The following is a 17518-nucleotide window of genomic DNA, read 5'->3' as shown; positions in this document are numbered from 1 at the left end:
CCTTCTTCGAACATTTCCTATGTTCTCCGTCGACCCTATCTGATGCGAATCCCATACCGCACATTAGTACTACAGAAGAGGATGTACAAGCATGGCGTAGGGAGTCTGTTTAGTAGATCTGTAGCATTTTCTCAGTATTCTGCCAATAAATAATTGCTGTGCCCTACCTGCAACATTTTACCTGTGTGATCTTTTTAACTGAGATTTATTCGTAATTGTAATACCTAGGTATTTAGTCCAATTTAAGGCCTCCAGATTTGTCTGATTATGTGTAACCGAAGTTTAGCGGACTCCGTGTGGTACTCACATGCATGTCTTCACACTTTTCATTATTTATTCAAGTGCCACTTTTCGCACCATAGACATATATTGTTTAAATCATGTAGCAATTTATTTTAACCATTTTATGACCTAATACGACATCAAATAACAGCATCAGAATCTACGACTGCTACTTGCGACTTGTGCAACTCTACAGTCTTTAGGTACGAATCTTTCAGTGAGAGATCGGTTGTCTATGATTGCCAAATACTGAGTTACTGTATCACCATACTCTGAGAGGAACATGAATGGTACACAGTCAGAACCGGAAGCCTTGCCTTTATTAGGTGATTTAGCTGCTTTGCTACACGGAGGTTATATACTTCTAAGTTTCTTTTGTTGGCAGTTGCTCTTGATTCGAATTCCGGAATATTAACTCCGCCTTCTTTGGTGAAGGAATTCCGGAAAATCGTGTTTATTAACTCTGCTTTAGTGCCACTGTCGTCAGTGACTTTACCGTTGTTATACTGCAGTGAAGGTATTAATGCCACTTTTCCGCTGGGGAAATTTACATACGACCAGAGTCTCTTTCAATTTTTGGCCAGATTTCGAGACAGAATTTCGTTCTGGAAAATATGAAAAGCATCTCGCATTGAGGTTCACGCTACATTTCACCCTTCTGTAAAACTTCGCTAATCTTGAGGGTTTTGCTTCCTTTTAAATTTAGCATGTCTTTTTCGTTGCTTCTGCAGCAGTCTCCTGAGCTGCTTAGTGCACCATGGGGGATCAGTACCATCTCTTATTACTTTATTTGGTATATGTCTCTCAATAGCCGTCGATACAATTTCCTTGAAATTCAACCACATCCGGTCTACGCTTTCGTATTCAGATTGGAAAGAGTGGAACTGTCTCTTAGGAGGGTCTCAAGCGAATTTTTATCTGCGTTTTCACAAGGATGTATTTGCATTTATTTTCGGTGGGTTTGGATGTTATGGTATTCAGTCTCGCTGCAACTTCCTTGTAGTCACTAATCCCTGTATCCATCATTATAATCCCTATTTGCTGTGTATTATTTGTTGCTGAGAGTTTAGGTACGTTTTCGTAACCATTTAAATTTCCAGTGCACTCTGAACTAATTGTTCGAAATAATTCTCTTTGAAAGCGTTCAGACCTATTGCATACGACGTTTTATACCTACCTCCTTTCTTAATCACGTATTTTCGCCAACATATAGATGGTTTATTGAAGTCACTACATCCACAACTATATATAGTGGGGTACCCATTTGAAATGAGACTCAATCCTTGTTAAACTGTTCAGCAACTGTATCACCTGAGAGGGGGGGGGGGGGGGGGGAGGGGCGGTAAAAGGAACCTAATATAAATTTATACCGGTTGGGAACTATAGCCTTTACACTAACTCAAAGGAACTATCTACTAGGATTTGATTACGAGGTAAACTACTTCTGACAGCAATAAAAACACCACCAACAACTGTATCAAATCAATCCTTTCTGAACACGGTTAGGTGCTTCGTAGGAATATCAGTTGAAATAATTTCCGGCTTTACCCAGTTTTCCGTACCTATTAATGATTTCAGCTACAGTGTTTTGTATTAGCGCTTGGAACTCTCTTTTCCAACACTTCTACGACAATTTACAGCTAAAATACCGATTGCTTCTAGGCCCACTATCTTGTGTTTCTCTTGCACCCTTTTAGTCCCAAGACCCCGTAAACTAAAAAAAAAAAAAAAAAACCGCCTAGTTCCATCCAGACAACAACCGCTACCCGTGTGGCCGCTTCCTCTGTGATTACAGTCTAGCTTTATACATGTTGTAAATAGCTATTCTTGTGTTCCTCTCTTGTATTACTGATGACCTGAGCTCGCAGCACTTCTCATACTTTTACGGTTAAGCATTGATGAACTGGCTAGTTATTGGAGAAACTACATTACTATCTAATACATTTATTGTACTCAGGCCGAGGTTAGAACCTGTCTTTCCTTTCATACAGCAAAATGATACTGTGATTACCTCAAATTACTTAAGCTGAGACTTCTTTCTTACTTTGTGACCCAACGTTCCTTGGATTGTTCCCACAAAACCTCTAAATTCAGTAAATTGGCGGTATAATACGGGAAGGATCAAGTATGCAGATCCTGAGACTTGCTCAGTCAGTATATTCTAAACACCAATATTGGCTTATATTGGTTTTTCGCTGTGATAAGCATCATTTTTTCTCTGCAGAAATGATCATATTTTTTCAGCAGAGTCGCTCAGTAATAGATAATTTCTCTTGTATTTTTTCCTTTGAACAATCTGCAAAAAATAGATCATCCACAAATTACAGTGTCAAAGTTTTTATCTCCTTACTTCTGTCGGTCAAGGTGCGGTTACTTTGCGTATATAAATTTTTTTCTGAATACATGTGTTTTGTTCTTACAAAATTGCTGTGCAGTGACTTTATCAAATTAGTAATATCCTGCAGCAAATCAATGTTATGTCCGTCAATTGCCTTTTAGTTGAGAAAGACTAGTACGTTTCATCTCTCCATGATCTGAGTGAATGAAAATTCAATCTTTACAACGTCTCCCCTTTCGGAATTGTTATTTGACTTCCATTACAACGGTTTCCTTATTCTGAGCATCATCTTGATGAAAGATTTTTGTGCATACTTTGTTGCAATATTATAGTATACTCATGTGCTATAAATATAGCATTGAATTTTCTCATTTTACTAAAACATGATTTTTTAATGGAGTCATTCCATTCGTCAGATAAAAAAGTATATAGTAATTTTACGTTGGAAAAAATTATCATTCTCTTGATAAAAGCTTCTGGAAAGCATATATTAAGAAATGTGATGTTATAAATTTTGCGTGTATTTCATATTGTCATTTAATACAGTATTTCGAGAAACATATGTTGAATGGAAATGATATGTACTTCTTTTTGTTACTTGAATAGTGTCGCAATGAACAGAAGTTAAACATGTCTTAAAAATGTGCGGGTCATAAACGCAAAACTAATTCGACTTTGAGTGAGTCTGTTCCCATGCAATGATTGCTTTACTGATAGTACATGTAAAAGAATAAAATTACCAACACCTATTAATTGAGGGTGTGGCAGTAATTGCCGTAGATTTTAATTGGAGATCCGCATCGTTAATTTCAATGTTGAGCAAGAGCCTATATTAGTTACGTAAACATTATTGCACTTATTCGTTTTGTTTCAAAATGATATTTATTTCTTCATTTCTCAATCATAGCTTGCATTTATCCCAAACACTTGAAGCTAGTAATGCTTGACAACTGGAAATTTTTTGTTTGTTAATTTCTTTCATATACAGATATAGAAAGATACACTCAACAGCAATGTTGAATATTTATGAAATGTGAGGGTCAACAGTATGTTTCTATAATATCTTCTAGTGGATTAGACCCACGATCTGAAAGCGATGCATCAGCTGCAGAAAATTGTATCTGAAAATAAACTAAATGTCATCTGCTTTTTATGTACCGCATATGTTTTTATGTGCTGAGGAATAATATTCTGTTATATACATAATTAATTAAAAAACCGCTTAAAAATGCTCAAAGCAAGGGAGATGGCTCAGTTAGCTACAGCAAAAGTAGTTAACACATAAATATGTTCGATGAGAGATTCTTCCATTAATCGTGATATTTCTAGTCGAAGTATATTGTTACCGCAGTGAATATTCACATATTAATTCAAGTCCAAGTTACTCTACAGTTAGAAATACTCACATGTCCTGGCCGAAAGAAAGTTATTTTTCTTTATTACATAGAATGTTTTCGAAACACAAGCATTTCATGGTCGTTCTTTCAAACAAAATAAACGTAGTCACATATATTGATAAGTTGGGATGATATCAATGTCTTAGGTCAATTTGCTTCTGTTTTAGTCCGTGATGTTTCATTGCCGCTAAATGAATAGTGTTATGCAGGTAATAACATATTGCATTGCATCCTGTGAGGTCTGATTTTTACGACATAGGTAATTAATACCAAAACGATGTTTATATTCAGTCAAGAATAATAATCTTCATTGGTATTTACTGTAGATTATATAGTTAGAGAAATGTTCCATAACTGATATGGAAATGGCTTACAGAAATGTCTGACTAAATGCTACATTCGTTGTATATTTTGTAAGTAATGATGCTAGAAAAAATCATGTTGATAGAGCCACAAATGTTCAAGTAGGTATTCCGGAAATGAATACCTCTCACTTTTGAATAAATTAGCCAGCAGTATGAACCAATTCTAAGGCAGCAATAGTTAGGAGTAGTAGACTGATAAAATATAGCAGATCTCCTGTTTAATTTCTAAGATAAAGGTACGTTGGTTGTTTTGTATTTTGTAGAAATTCACTGTGATGTTTCAGTGCGACATATTAAAATTACGAATTATGAGCAGATAAAAATATCTCTGTGGACATTCTAAAACATCATTTACATACACTGTTAGATGATCCTGAACTGACAATTAAGTTCAATTGTGTAAAATGCTTAAGTCTTCTTAAACAAAAATTTGACTGATGTTGTAAGATATCCATAGTGACAATATCGCTTATGTTTCCCTACGCCAAAATATAGTAACCGATGTGGGCATCAATTTGGATATTGCTTTGCACTGAAGGAGTAAACTGCCTGAAAATGAGGTACTAATCTTTGACATAAAGCATGCAACTGCCAATAAATTCATTTGTAACTAATCAAATAGATAGGTTCTCAAAATGTTTGTCATTTTTTTACAGGTTGTAGCTCTTCAGCTATGTAAAAACATCCGGTCTGAAAGATTTGTAGCGTACAATTTCGTAAGGAACTAAATCTGAAAATATGGCTCTTTCAAGTAAATGTCGCTGGAGAAAAGGGTGCTACACATTAGTACTACAATTGAAGCTTGCACAGTTTATTTTGCATGGCAAAGCGTAGCCCAGTAGCGAAATTCCGGAAAAGCAAAAGTTGAAAAATTGGTAGCGATCATTCTAGCAAATGGCCAGTAATACTACTAACACCATTTTGCATAAATAATTTGTGAAACAAATTTCTCAGTTTTCTTAACTCATTAAATAAAATGTTGTAATATTGGGTCCACCACTTAACTTGAATTCCATAGCGAAGGACTTCTTTAACGTCTTTCGGTGGGAATATGATTATCATTGTTATTAATGTACATTTTGTTTCCTATCAATGTAATAGATACGATGATCACGCGAATTACACCCATTTGAGTCTTGCTGAAAACTCGCCATGTGATTCAAATGAAAGGAAGGCAAAGAAAAGTGGGGAAATGGGAGGTGTGGGGTGAAGGGAAGGTGCACGCTACAACGGAGACATGTGACTACGAGCGTTAATGTTCTATTACGTCCCAATTCCTCCAAAAGATAACATGTCTGGCATTGGTTTGCTGATATTGGCAAGTGATGGAAGTAATTCCCTCCATTTCAACGGACAATATTTTCATGTATTTATATGAGGAACACAGGGCATTATGCCGTTTTAAGATAGAAGTAATGTTTAGTTCCGAAAGATTTTTTTAATTTTATCGTTTACGTTAGCATTCTGTAGAAATAAATTACTCTTCTATACTTCGTGCAGTCGCCTTCATATCTTGATATTTTATACGCTTTGTTAGCTCCCACAGATCTTCTAATATTTTCTTATTTGTTATCCCCCTTTTTTCTTTATCAACGTTTTTCCTCACGATTTGTTTGTGAATAACATATTACGTCTACACAAAGTTTCATTTTTGTTGTTTATATAGTTAGCACGAGATTTATCGGCTCAGTGACCAGTTTCAAAATACCTTCGTTGGAATTTTTTGCTGGACAAGCGGTTCTCACTGGCCTTCAGCAAAGCAAATTTGCTTTGCTTCTAAGCGTTTTCTGTCTGTCTACAAAAAGGGTTTAGGTTTTCACCTTCATTCGAGGGACACTTCGGTTAAGGTACCGACAAACTGTTGTTCTCTGCACAAAACAATAGTTTGTCTTCTTTCATAGTAAGCACATATCGTTGTTGCCATTAATTTTTTGCTTTCTTTGTTGCACCTATTGTCTTCCGTAATTAACGTGCTTAAATAGCAAATCATATTTCGTAACTGAAGCTCTTTCAAATATTGATGAATTATGTTCGTCTCATTTTTAAAATTTTTAATATCAGTATTTTTTTCTGTTAAATTTAATTTTAGTTTCTTCTTAATTGCTGCAAATCTTGAAAATATGTTCCGCATATTTTTATACATCTCAGCTACGAAAGGTACATCTTCCGCTAGCTTTATCCACTGAATAATAATTCTGTTCGCTTAATCTCCAAAGGTCTTCGTTTTGAAGGTTTTTCTGTTCAGGTGATAAGTTAAATATGGTGTTAAAAGCCGATAAAAAGGAAAATGCATGTGCGTATTTCCACGAAGGTCTAATAATTGTGTAAGATGGAAAAAAATTAGCTCCAAATTCTACAGGTATTCACTGATTAACTACTTACTTCGCTGGTATTTTTCTCGTGATTTCTTAGTTGCACAAGCTTTAGCGGTCCCTTTCTTTTTCTTGCAATTCACAACATAGCGAGATTATTATCTGAAATACCAATGTCCACTGCAAGTGGACTTAGATGGGAAAGTGATGTTCTGGACACTACAATATCTCTCATTAAAATCTGATTCACTATAATATTACTTAGCGTGTTGGTAGCCAACTGTAAACAGACTACATATGAAGCTATACAATCAAAAAGAAAAAAATGCCCTTCCAATACAACAGAAAAATCAGAATATATTGGTAATCATTCTCTTGTACAGCCACACCCTTCCACAAAAAGAGTAACATCTGGAGAGGAAAATTCAGTGATGTACTGGCTATTCAAAGTGACATCACTGTCCGCCATTGATTAAGGAAACGGACGCCGGCACACTATCGCCGGCTACTTCTGGTTCTAAGCTTTCATGCTGCCTGAAATACACATTTCGTGATATAAGTTCATTTATTTAGCAGAAAAATTGTTCAGCACAATACTTACAGTAATTTAACGTATGTGATGCTCCAGCCAATGACACTCAGTGACGAATTTATGAAGCCAAACTAATTTCAGAAGCTATCAAACCTCCAGTGCGTCAGTAATTTATAGTGCTTCTTTTCCATTTTAGATAATTGAAAATCTCACGTGACCGACATACGTGGATGGTTGTCCATACAGTGTGGACAACAACGCATGGAAATAACCTTTTGTTGTAACACAGTGCGCAGAAATGACGAAAATGACCACTTGTTTTGGTTTGTGTTGGCATCTAGTAGTCATCTGAAATTGGCGACGTTTATTTACACGATATGCTCTTCGGTTTCTATTGCCCAAATCGTCAAGGCTGATGTTTCGTGTGTACAATTTTAAGTGAACTGCTGCCAAATTATAGTACTTTCTACCACATTAAATGTTGAGAGATGTGTTTGTAAACCACCTTTTTGAAGGCCACTCTCAGCAGTGGCTGATAATTACGTTTTATAAATAATGTAATGACGCGGTCGCGCAGAAACGCAGAAACGTTTTACTGGCGGCGACAGTACTGATGAAAAATTACGCCCGCACCATGACATTCATATCCGTGGAGGTACTAGCCACCACCCACGCTTATGTAATTAAATAGTGAATCTTATTTTGGTGTAAATGCATGGTGTAACTGTCAGACAGTACTCCAAGGAAAGAAACGAAAATTTACCACAGAAATCAAATGTGGCTTATGGTTAGACCACATTAGAAATACGACAGTGTAAAAAAAGTCGATGGAATTAGTTGATTTCAGAATTTTGTAACTGTTGCAACAACAGGCGTAAGTCACGTGCCAGACAACAAAATTTTCCCAGAGGAACAAAATTGCATATATATATATATATATATATATATATATATATATATATATATATATATATATATGAGAAGAGATGTCTATAAAGCATGTGACAACAGGACTTCAGCTAAATGGGAGACGTGCAGAGAATAATTTCATTATTATCTAGTTGAACACATCGCAGAATTGTATCAGCAATGAATACTGAGAATGTTACGCGCCGTTTGTCGAATGTGTGATTTGTTTACCACAGCGTGTTTCGGTATTACACAAGCCCATTAACGAGTGCTGTTGCATTTAGGAGGAGAACAAGCTGGAGCAGAGTCTGAAACGCGAGGTTGGCACTGCTAAGAAATGGATGGGGAGAGAGGGAAATTATGAAATAACGTGACAGGACCGTGAGGCGAAGAATGTGGTAGAAATGAAAAACATCTTCAATCAGCAATGGCTTACCATCTTATGACTGACTGTTGGTAAGCGTAATGGATTGCGATTTGAATAAAAAGGGTGACTCCTGTCAAATTTAGAGAAAATATAGATTTTTAACGCATTATAAAAGGAATGCATGAAAGTGTTAAACGAAAAGACGGAAGTGTCTGAGGGGCAGACCTGGGTCTCCTTTAGTGTCGTCCTCGTTGAGAAGCAGCCGTTTTTCTAATATACTTTGAGGTTACGCTCAAATGTTTCCTGTAGTTTATTCAGTATGGATCCAATCACTGGAACATGGATTTAAATTTCGTTTTTAGAAATTACTTTGACATACATATGAATTCTCATCGTTTGCGGCTGTGATGTGTAAGTTACGTGATAGTACAATCTTTTGTGTATGAAGAACGTTGCCTTTAGTTATTAAATGACGTTTGTGAGAATGCTAAGCGCCAACTTGATATGTTCAACGAATAGTTTGTTTGTCTGACAATGAACGTTTGCTTCTTCTTGTTTACTTTTGACGGTTTGTTACGGCATAGTAATTTTTAAGATATGAAATATTACGGGGCAATATATAGTGATTTTCATGGCTGTCAGTGTATCTAGCTTGATAACGTAATGAGCTATGTTTAATTGGTTTAGATCGCTCGATAGCGGGACATTGTGATCCTGAAAAATGTTGTAGTAAGTAGATCACATATTCCACAACTGGGGCGTAACATTCTCAGTGTTAATCTCACCTTTGCTGCAAATGATGTCGGGACGCTCACTTACCAGCGACGTCGAAAATTCGTCTAAGTAAATATCGAGCGTATTCAGGGGCAGAGAGTGTTTCTACAATAGCTAATGACATTGCTAAGCAGCATAGCGATCGCATTTTCAGCAGCGGCAGGGCAGCGGACGACTCACCGTGCAGCACGAGGCAGAGCGTTAGGGCGGCGGCGAGCACGTGCGTCGGCGGTGGCGTCGGAGGCGGCGTCGGCGTCGGCATGTCGCGGCGTGTGCCGCCACGCTGGCGCGCTGCGTCGTCGCCGGTAGCGCGTCGCCGCCGGACTGGCGTCGCGACGCCTGCCCCCCAGGTCGCCGCCGCCGAGCGCGCGGGCCCGCCTCTCCCTTCCCCTACCACTCCCCTCCACCCCTGTCGGCCCCCTCCCCACCACCCTAACCCGTCTACGGTAGCGCCGCTCGGCTCGGCGCGGTCCAAGCCGCCCCACCGCCGACAACCGGCGGAGCACCGGTATTAACCCAATTTCGAAAGAAGCCTTCGGATAACCCACATCCCCGGCCCCCCCTCCACATCGCGGGCCGCGCTCGACGGCTGTGATTGGCGGAGAGGGAGCGGGCCGAGGTGAAAGGTGCGGAGAGAGGGGGTTCCGACGGAGTCTGCCTGGGCAGGGTAGGGGTGGGGATGCGATGAGAAGAGGGATGGGAGATGAAGCTACGACAGGTGGAGAGCGTCGCCTGGCTGTCTGGGTCACCTAACGACCTGTCCGTACTGGTGAATAACTACCAGATCGAACGCTAAATGGAGTTACGTGGGATAAACTCATCAACAGTTCACTTGGCAAGAGGTAAACTTAAAATGGAATTTTGTCGTTTATCATATACAAATACACAAAAAATTTCAATCTTTTTGAGGTACTGTAACGAGGAGGCTGCGTAGGCTGTTGTTCCGTCCCACAAACACACTTGAAAAGTCTTAATGTCGTGTCGGACCTCCTTTTCCCCAGTGTAATGCAGCAACTCGATGTGCCATACACTCAAAAAATCGTTGGAACAACCCTGAGGAAACAATGAACCATGCTGCCTCTATAGCGAAATTGTTGCTAATGCAGGATTTTGTGCACAAACTGACCCCTCCATTACGTCCCATTAATCTTCGATGGTATTCATGTGTGATCTGAGTGTCATAATCACTAGCTCTAATTGTCCAGAAAATTCTTCAAAACATTTGGAAACAATTCTTACGCGGTGACATTGCGCGTTGTCATCGATAAAAATTTCATCGTCGTTTTGGAACGTGAATTACATGATTGGCTAAAACTGGTGTCCAAGTAGCCGAACATAAAATTTCCAGTCAATGATCAGTTCAGTTGGACCAGAGGACCCCAACCCTTCCATGTAAACACAATCACCCCCTTATGTAGTTACCACTAGCTTGCACAGTGCTTTTTCACAGCTCAAGTCCATAGCTCCGTGGGGTCGGCACCACCCCACACTCGAACGCTATCATTAGCTCTCACTAACTGTAGTCGGTTCTCAGCTGATCACACCACGATTTTCGAGTCTTCTGGAGTCCAACCGATATATTCACGAGGCAGGAGAGGCGCAGCAGACGATGTCGAGCTGTTAGCAAACTAACTACATCAATGGCTGCAACTGGCCTCCAAGTAGTCGAACATACACATTTCCAGTCAATGATCGGTTCATTTAGACCTGAGGACCCACCATTCAATGTAACCATAGCCCACGCCATTATAGAGCCACCACTAACCTGCACAGTGCCTTGCAAATAACTCGGGTCCATGGCTCCATGAGGTCTCAATGCTCGAAAGATAGCGTCAGCTCTTACTAACTGAAATCGGCTCTCAAGCAAGCAGGCCGCGATTATCCAGTCGTCTGAAATCCGACCGATATCATCACGAGCCCAGGAGACGACCCGCAGACTTTAATTTATTTTTTTTATCGGTCTTATGACTGGTTTCATGTGGCCCGCCACGAATTCCTTTCCTGTGCTAATCTCTTCATCTCAGAGTAGCACTTGCAACCTACGTTCTAAATTATTTGCTGGATGCATTCCCATCCTTTTCTTCCTTTTATAGGTTTTGCCCTCTACAGCTCCCTCTAGTGTCCTGGAAGTCATTCACTCGTATCTTAACAGGTGTCTTATTATCCTGTCCCTTCTCCTTATCAGTGTTTTCTACATTTTTTTTTGCCTCTTCTATTCTGCGCAGAACCTCCTCATTCCTCATCTTATCAGTCGACCTAATTTTCAACATTAGTCTGTAGCGCCACATCTCGAATGCATCGATACTCTTCTATTCCAGTTTTCCCACAGTCCATGTTTAATTACCGTACAGTGCCTCCAGACGTACATTCTAAGAAATTTATGCCTCAAATTAAAGCCGCTATTTAATATTAGTAGAATTCTCCTGGCCAGGAATGCCCTTTCAGAAATTGCTAATCTGTTGCTGAAGTCCTCCTTGATCCCTCCATCGTTGGTTATTTTACTGCCTAGATAACAGAGTTCCTCTACTTCGTGACCGTCAATCCTTATGTTAAATTTTTCGGTGTCATCATTTCTGCTACTTCTAATTACTTTCATCTTTCTTCGATTTACTCTCAAAACATACTCTGAACTCATTAGACTGTTCATTCCTTTCAGCAGATCATGTAATTCTTCTTCACTTTCACTCAGGATAGCAATGTCATCAGTGAACCGTATCATTTGTATCCTTTCACCTTGAATATCAGTTCCGCTCCTGAACCTTCATTTTATTTCCATCATTGCTTCCTCGATGTACAGATTGAACAGTAGGGGCGAGAGGAAACATCCTTGTCATACACCCTTTTAATACAAGCACTTCGTTCTTGGTCGTCCACTCTTACTATTACCCCTTCGCTGATGTACACATTGTATATGCCCCGTCCCTCCCCCCACCTTACCCCTACTATTCTCAAAATTTCGAACATCTTGCACCATTTTACATGGTCGAACGCATTTTCCAGATCGACAAATTCTAAGAACGTGTCTTTAGTTTTCTTTAGACTTGCTTCTGTTATTAACCACAAGGTCAGAGTTGTCTCCCTCGTGCCTTTACCTTTCCTAAAGCCAAAATTGATCGTCATCCTCAATTTTCATTTTCCATTCTTCTGTATATTATTCTTGTAAGCGACTTGGGTGCATGAGCTGATTGTGCGGTAAATCTCTCATTTTTCAACTCTTGCCGTCTTCGGAATTGTGTGGATGATGCTTTTCCAAAGGTCGGATGGTATGTCGCCTGACTCATACATTCTACACAGTAACGTGAATAGTCATTTTGTTGCCACTTCCCCCAATGATTTTAGAAATTCTGTTGGAATGTTATCTATCCCTTCTGCCTTATTTGATCTAAAGTCCTCAAAAGCTCATTTGTATTCTGATTCTTATACTGGACCTCCTATCTTTTCTAAATCGACTCCTATTTCTTCTTCTATCGCATCAGACAAATCATCCCCCTCATAGAGGCTTTCAATGTATTCTTTCCACCTATCCGCACACTCCTCTGCATTTCACAATGGAATTCCCGTTGCCTGTAACGTCACCGAAAGTTGTTTTGACTTTCCTGTACACTGAGTCTCTCCTTCCAACAAATATTTCTTTTCCTATGTCTTTACATTTTACATGCAGCCGTTTCCTCTTAGCTTCCCTGCACTTCTTATTTATTTCACACCTCAGCGATCTGTGCGAGGTCTGGAACGTTAATAGTGGCAACTAATTATTTACAGCTCCTAAAAAATAGATACGTGTTTCAGAGTTTTACTGATCTTCAGAGTAGTCACCAGCATTGTGCATAATCCGTTGCCAGCGATGTGGAAGTCGTAGCATACTCTTAGCAGTGCCAGTTGTGTTGACAGTTCGAGCGGTGCAGTCTATTGCCCGACGATTTTGTAGCAGTTCTGAAGCGAATGCCGTGAATTGTTTCCCTCAGTTTAGAAATTGAATTCACGAGGGCTTAAGTCATGGGAGCGCAGTAGGTGGTATAGCACTTAGCAGCCCCGTCAGTCAAACAAATCAACAATAGCTTACACTGTACGTGCTTGAGCGTTGTCCTGCAAAATGATGGTTCAAATGGCTCTGAGCACTATGGGACTTAACATCTTAGGTCATCAGTCCCCTACAACTTTGAACTACTTAAACCTAACTAACGTAAGCACATCACACACATCCGTGCCCGAGGCAGGATTCGAACCTGCGACCGTAGCAGCCACGCGGTTCCGGACTGAAGCGCCTAGAACCGCACGGCCACCGCGGCCGGCTGCAAAATGATGGTCTGCTCCTGCAAAAAGTGTCATCACTTCTGCCTCTATGGTGTTCATTTTTGGAACACAACCTACGACCAGCTTACAGACAGAAGTAATGACACTTTCTGCAGGACCTGACCATCATTTCGAGGACAACGCTCAAGCACATACAGTGCAAGCTGTTATTGATTTGTTTGGCTCATGGGCCTGCTAAGTGCTATACCTCCTACTGTACTCCCTTGACTTAACCCCTCGTGAGTTCAACTCGATTTCTAAACTGAAGGAAAAACTTCACGGCATTCGCTTCAGAACTGCTACAAATTCGTCGTGCAATAGACCGCACCTCTCGAACTGTCAACAAAACTGGCACTGCTAAGAGTATCCTACTACTTCCATATCGTTGGCAACGGGTTGTACACAATGCTGGTGGCTTCTCGGAAGGTCAGTACAACTTTGAAACAAACATCTATTTTGTACGACCTGTAAATAAATTGTTGCCGTTATTAAAGTTCCAACCCTCGTATTTCTCTATTCCTGAGTTTCCCGGAACATTTTTGTACTTATTCCTGTCATCGATCAATTGACGTATATCTTTTGTTACCCATGGTTTCTTCACAGTTATCTTCTTTGTACCAATGTTTTCCTTCCCAGCTTCCGTGATCGCCCTTTTTAGAGATGTCCATTCATCTTCAACTGTACTGCCTGCTCATCTATTCCATATTGCTGTATCTATAGTCTTAGAGAACTTCAACTGTATCTCACCATTACTTAGTACTTCCGTATCCCACTTCTTTGCGTTTTGATTCTCCCTGATTAATGTCTTAAGCTTCAGCCTACTCTTCATCACTACTATATTGTGATCTGAGTCTATGTCTGCTGCTGGGTACGCCTTACAATTTAGCATATGATTTCGGAATTTCGGAATCTCTGTCTGACCATGATGTAATCTAACCGAAATCTTCCCGTATCACCCGGCCTTTCCCAAGTATACCTCCTCCTCTTGTGATTTTTGAACAGAGTATTCGCTATTACTAGATGAAACTTGTTACAGAACTGAATTAGTCTTTCTCCTCTCTCATTCCTTGTCCCAAGCCATATTCTCCTGTAACCTTTTCTTCTACTCCTTCCCCTACAACTGTATTCTAAGCTCCCATGACTTTTAGATTTTCATATGTTTTTACGTACTATATTACCCTTTCAATATCCTCACACACTTTCTCTATCTCTTCATCTCCAGCTTGCGACGTCGGCAAGTATACCTGAACTATCGTTGTCGGTGTTGGTCTGCTGTCGATTCTGATTAGAACCATCCGGTCACTGAACTGTTCACAGTAACACACCCTCTGCCCTACCTTCCTATTCATAATGAATCCTACTCCAGTTATACTATTTTCTGCAGACTGTATCGTGCTATTAGCAAAGACACTCGCGTCGATCGTCTACTACCAAAACCCATTTACACAAAATTTCGCCGCTCTGTCCTAACAGATTGGTTTGTCGAACTTCCCACAATAACTTCTGCTGTTATTTCACGCCGTTTTGCTGGTCTATTAGCACTGACAACTCTAAGCAAACCGAGCTGTTCTCGATCGTTAAGTGAAAGCTGTCGGCCACTGTGTTGTCCAGTGTGGGAGGTAATGCCTGACATTTGTCACACTCGGCACACACTGGGCACTGTAGATCTAGGAATATTGGATTCCCTAACAGTTTCCGAAATGTAATGTCGTCCCATGAGTGTAGCTACAGTTACCATTCACTGTTCAGGATCTGTTAATTCCTATCGTGTGGCCATAGCCACGTGGGACACATTTTCACATTGATCACCTGTGTATAAATGATAGCTGCGCCAATGCACTCAACTTTTGCACTTTGTGTAAGCGATACAGTGACCATGGAGTTTCTCCTGTTTCAAATTAAATGACACAATTTTGGAGACTTTACTGGTGTCATACAGATATGATTTCATGTAATATAGACTGTAGCCGCGGGTGAAAATTTGCATCAAGCGAGTGAGGCATGCCAGCGTAATCCGTGCAGTTGTATGAACAGCTGCGCCGGGTGGCTCAGTGTCTAACGCACCCGCCTAGTAAGCGGGCGGCCTGGCTTTGATTCCCGGCCTTGGCACAAATTTTCACTCGCCGTTTCCGTCTACATACATAAAATCAATTTGTTACAATTTTGCAGGAGCCTATGGAAATTGAAACCTACTGAACAGTGCATATCTTCCGGTACCTCGTTTGAGGAAGTGTTGTCGAAGTACAAACGGTTTTTTCCCTCCTGCGCTCAATGATTAATATAGCAGGTTCTTCTGAATCGTGACAATTTTTCATAACCAAATGCGTGATGTAGTAACAGGGTGAAACAGCTAAACTGTTCACTTAGCGTGTTTGCGGAACCGTCTACGATATTATAATTCCGTTTAAACCCAAATTCACCACTGGCCATTAAAATTGCTACACCACGAAGATGACGTGCTACAGACGCGAAATTTAACCAACACGAAGACGATGCTGTGATATACAAATGATTAGCTTTTCAGAGCATTCACGCAAGTTTGGCGCCGGTGGCGACACCTACACCGTGCTTACATGCGGAAGGTTTCCAACCGATTTCTCATACACAAACAGCAGTTGACAGGCGTTTCCTGGTGAAACGTTGTTGTGATGCCTCGTGTAAGGAGGAGAATTGCGTACCATCACGTTTTCGACTTTATAAAGGTCGGATTGTAGCCTATCGCGAATGCAGTTTATCGTATCGCGACATTGCTGCCCGCGTTGGCCGAGATCCAATGACTGTTAGCAGAATGTGGAATCGTTTGGTTCAGGAAGGTAATATGGAACGCCGTGCTGGATCCCAACGGCCTCGTATAAAAAAAAAATAAAAATTCTTTCAAATGGCTCTGAGCACTATGGGACTCAACTTCTGAGGTCATTAGTCCCCTAGAACTTAGAACTAGTTAAACCTAACTAACCTAAGGACATCACACAAATCCATGCCCGAGGCAGGATTCAAACCTGCGACCGTAGCGGTCTCGCGGTTCCAGACTGCAGCGCCTAGAAACGCACGGCCACTTTGGCCGGCGGCGTCGTATCACTAACAGTCGAGATCACAGGCATCTTATCCGCATGGCCACGTCTCGATCCCTGAGTCGACAGATGGGGACGTTTGCAAGACAACAACCATCTACACGAACAGTTCGACGACGTTTGCAGCGGCATTGACTATCAGCTAGGAGACCATGGCTGTGATAACCCTTGACGCTGCATCACAGACAGGAGCGCCTGCAATGGTGTACTCAACGACGAACCTGGGTGCACGAATGGCAAAACGGCATTTTTTCGGATGAATCCAGGTTCTGTTTACAGAATCCTGATGGTCACATTCGTGTTTGGCGACATCGCGGTGAACGCACATTGGAAACGTGTATTCGTCATCGCCGTACTGGCGATACCCAGCGTGATGGTATGGGGTGCCATTGGTTACACGTCTCGGTCACCTCTTGTTCGCATTGACGGTACTTTGGGCAGTGGACGTTACGTTTCAGATGTGTTACGACCCGTGGCTCTACCCTTCATTCGATCCCTGCGAAAGCCTACATTTCAGCAGGATAATGCACGACCGCATGTTGCAGGTCCTGTATGGGCGTTTCTGGATACAGAAAATGTTCGACTGCTACCCTGGCCAGCACATTCTCCAGATCTCTCACCAGTTGAAAGCGTCTGGTCAATGGTGGCCGAGCAACTGGCTCTTCACAATACGCCAGTCACTACTCCTGATGAACTGTGGTATCGTATTGAAGCTGCATGGGCAGCTGTACCTGTATACGCCATCCAAGCTCTGTTTGACTCAATACCGACGGGTATTAAGGCCGTTATTACGGCCACAGGTGGTTGTTCTGGATACTGATTTCTCAGGATGTATGCACACAAATTGCCTGAAAATGTAGTCACATGTCAGTTCTAGTATA

The 17518-nt window shown here is 40.8% G+C and overlaps 1 protein-coding gene across 2 annotated transcripts in view; it reads right to left on the bottom strand.

The window, feature by feature from the left end:
- The window catches only part of LOC126412363 (carbonic anhydrase-related protein 10-like), a 407758-nt gene extending 398191 nt beyond the window's left edge, over positions 1–9567 (bottom strand). For both annotated transcript variants that reach the window (XM_050081928.1, XM_050081929.1), the window contains exon 1: positions 9457–9567. In XM_050081928.1, the coding sequence (XP_049937885.1) occupies positions 9457–9538 (82 nt within the window). In that variant the 5' untranslated portion in view covers positions 9539–9567. The remainder of the gene's footprint in view (positions 1–9456) is intronic.
- Positions 9568–17518: the final 7951 nt, after the last annotated feature.

This window comes from Schistocerca serialis, chromosome 7, assembly GCF_023864345.2.
Source record: "Schistocerca serialis cubense isolate TAMUIC-IGC-003099 chromosome 7, iqSchSeri2.2, whole genome shotgun sequence".
NCBI classification, from domain to species: Eukaryota; Metazoa; Arthropoda; class Insecta; order Orthoptera; family Acrididae; genus Schistocerca; species Schistocerca serialis.
This window is presented reverse-complemented; position numbering and strand designations above follow the sequence as displayed.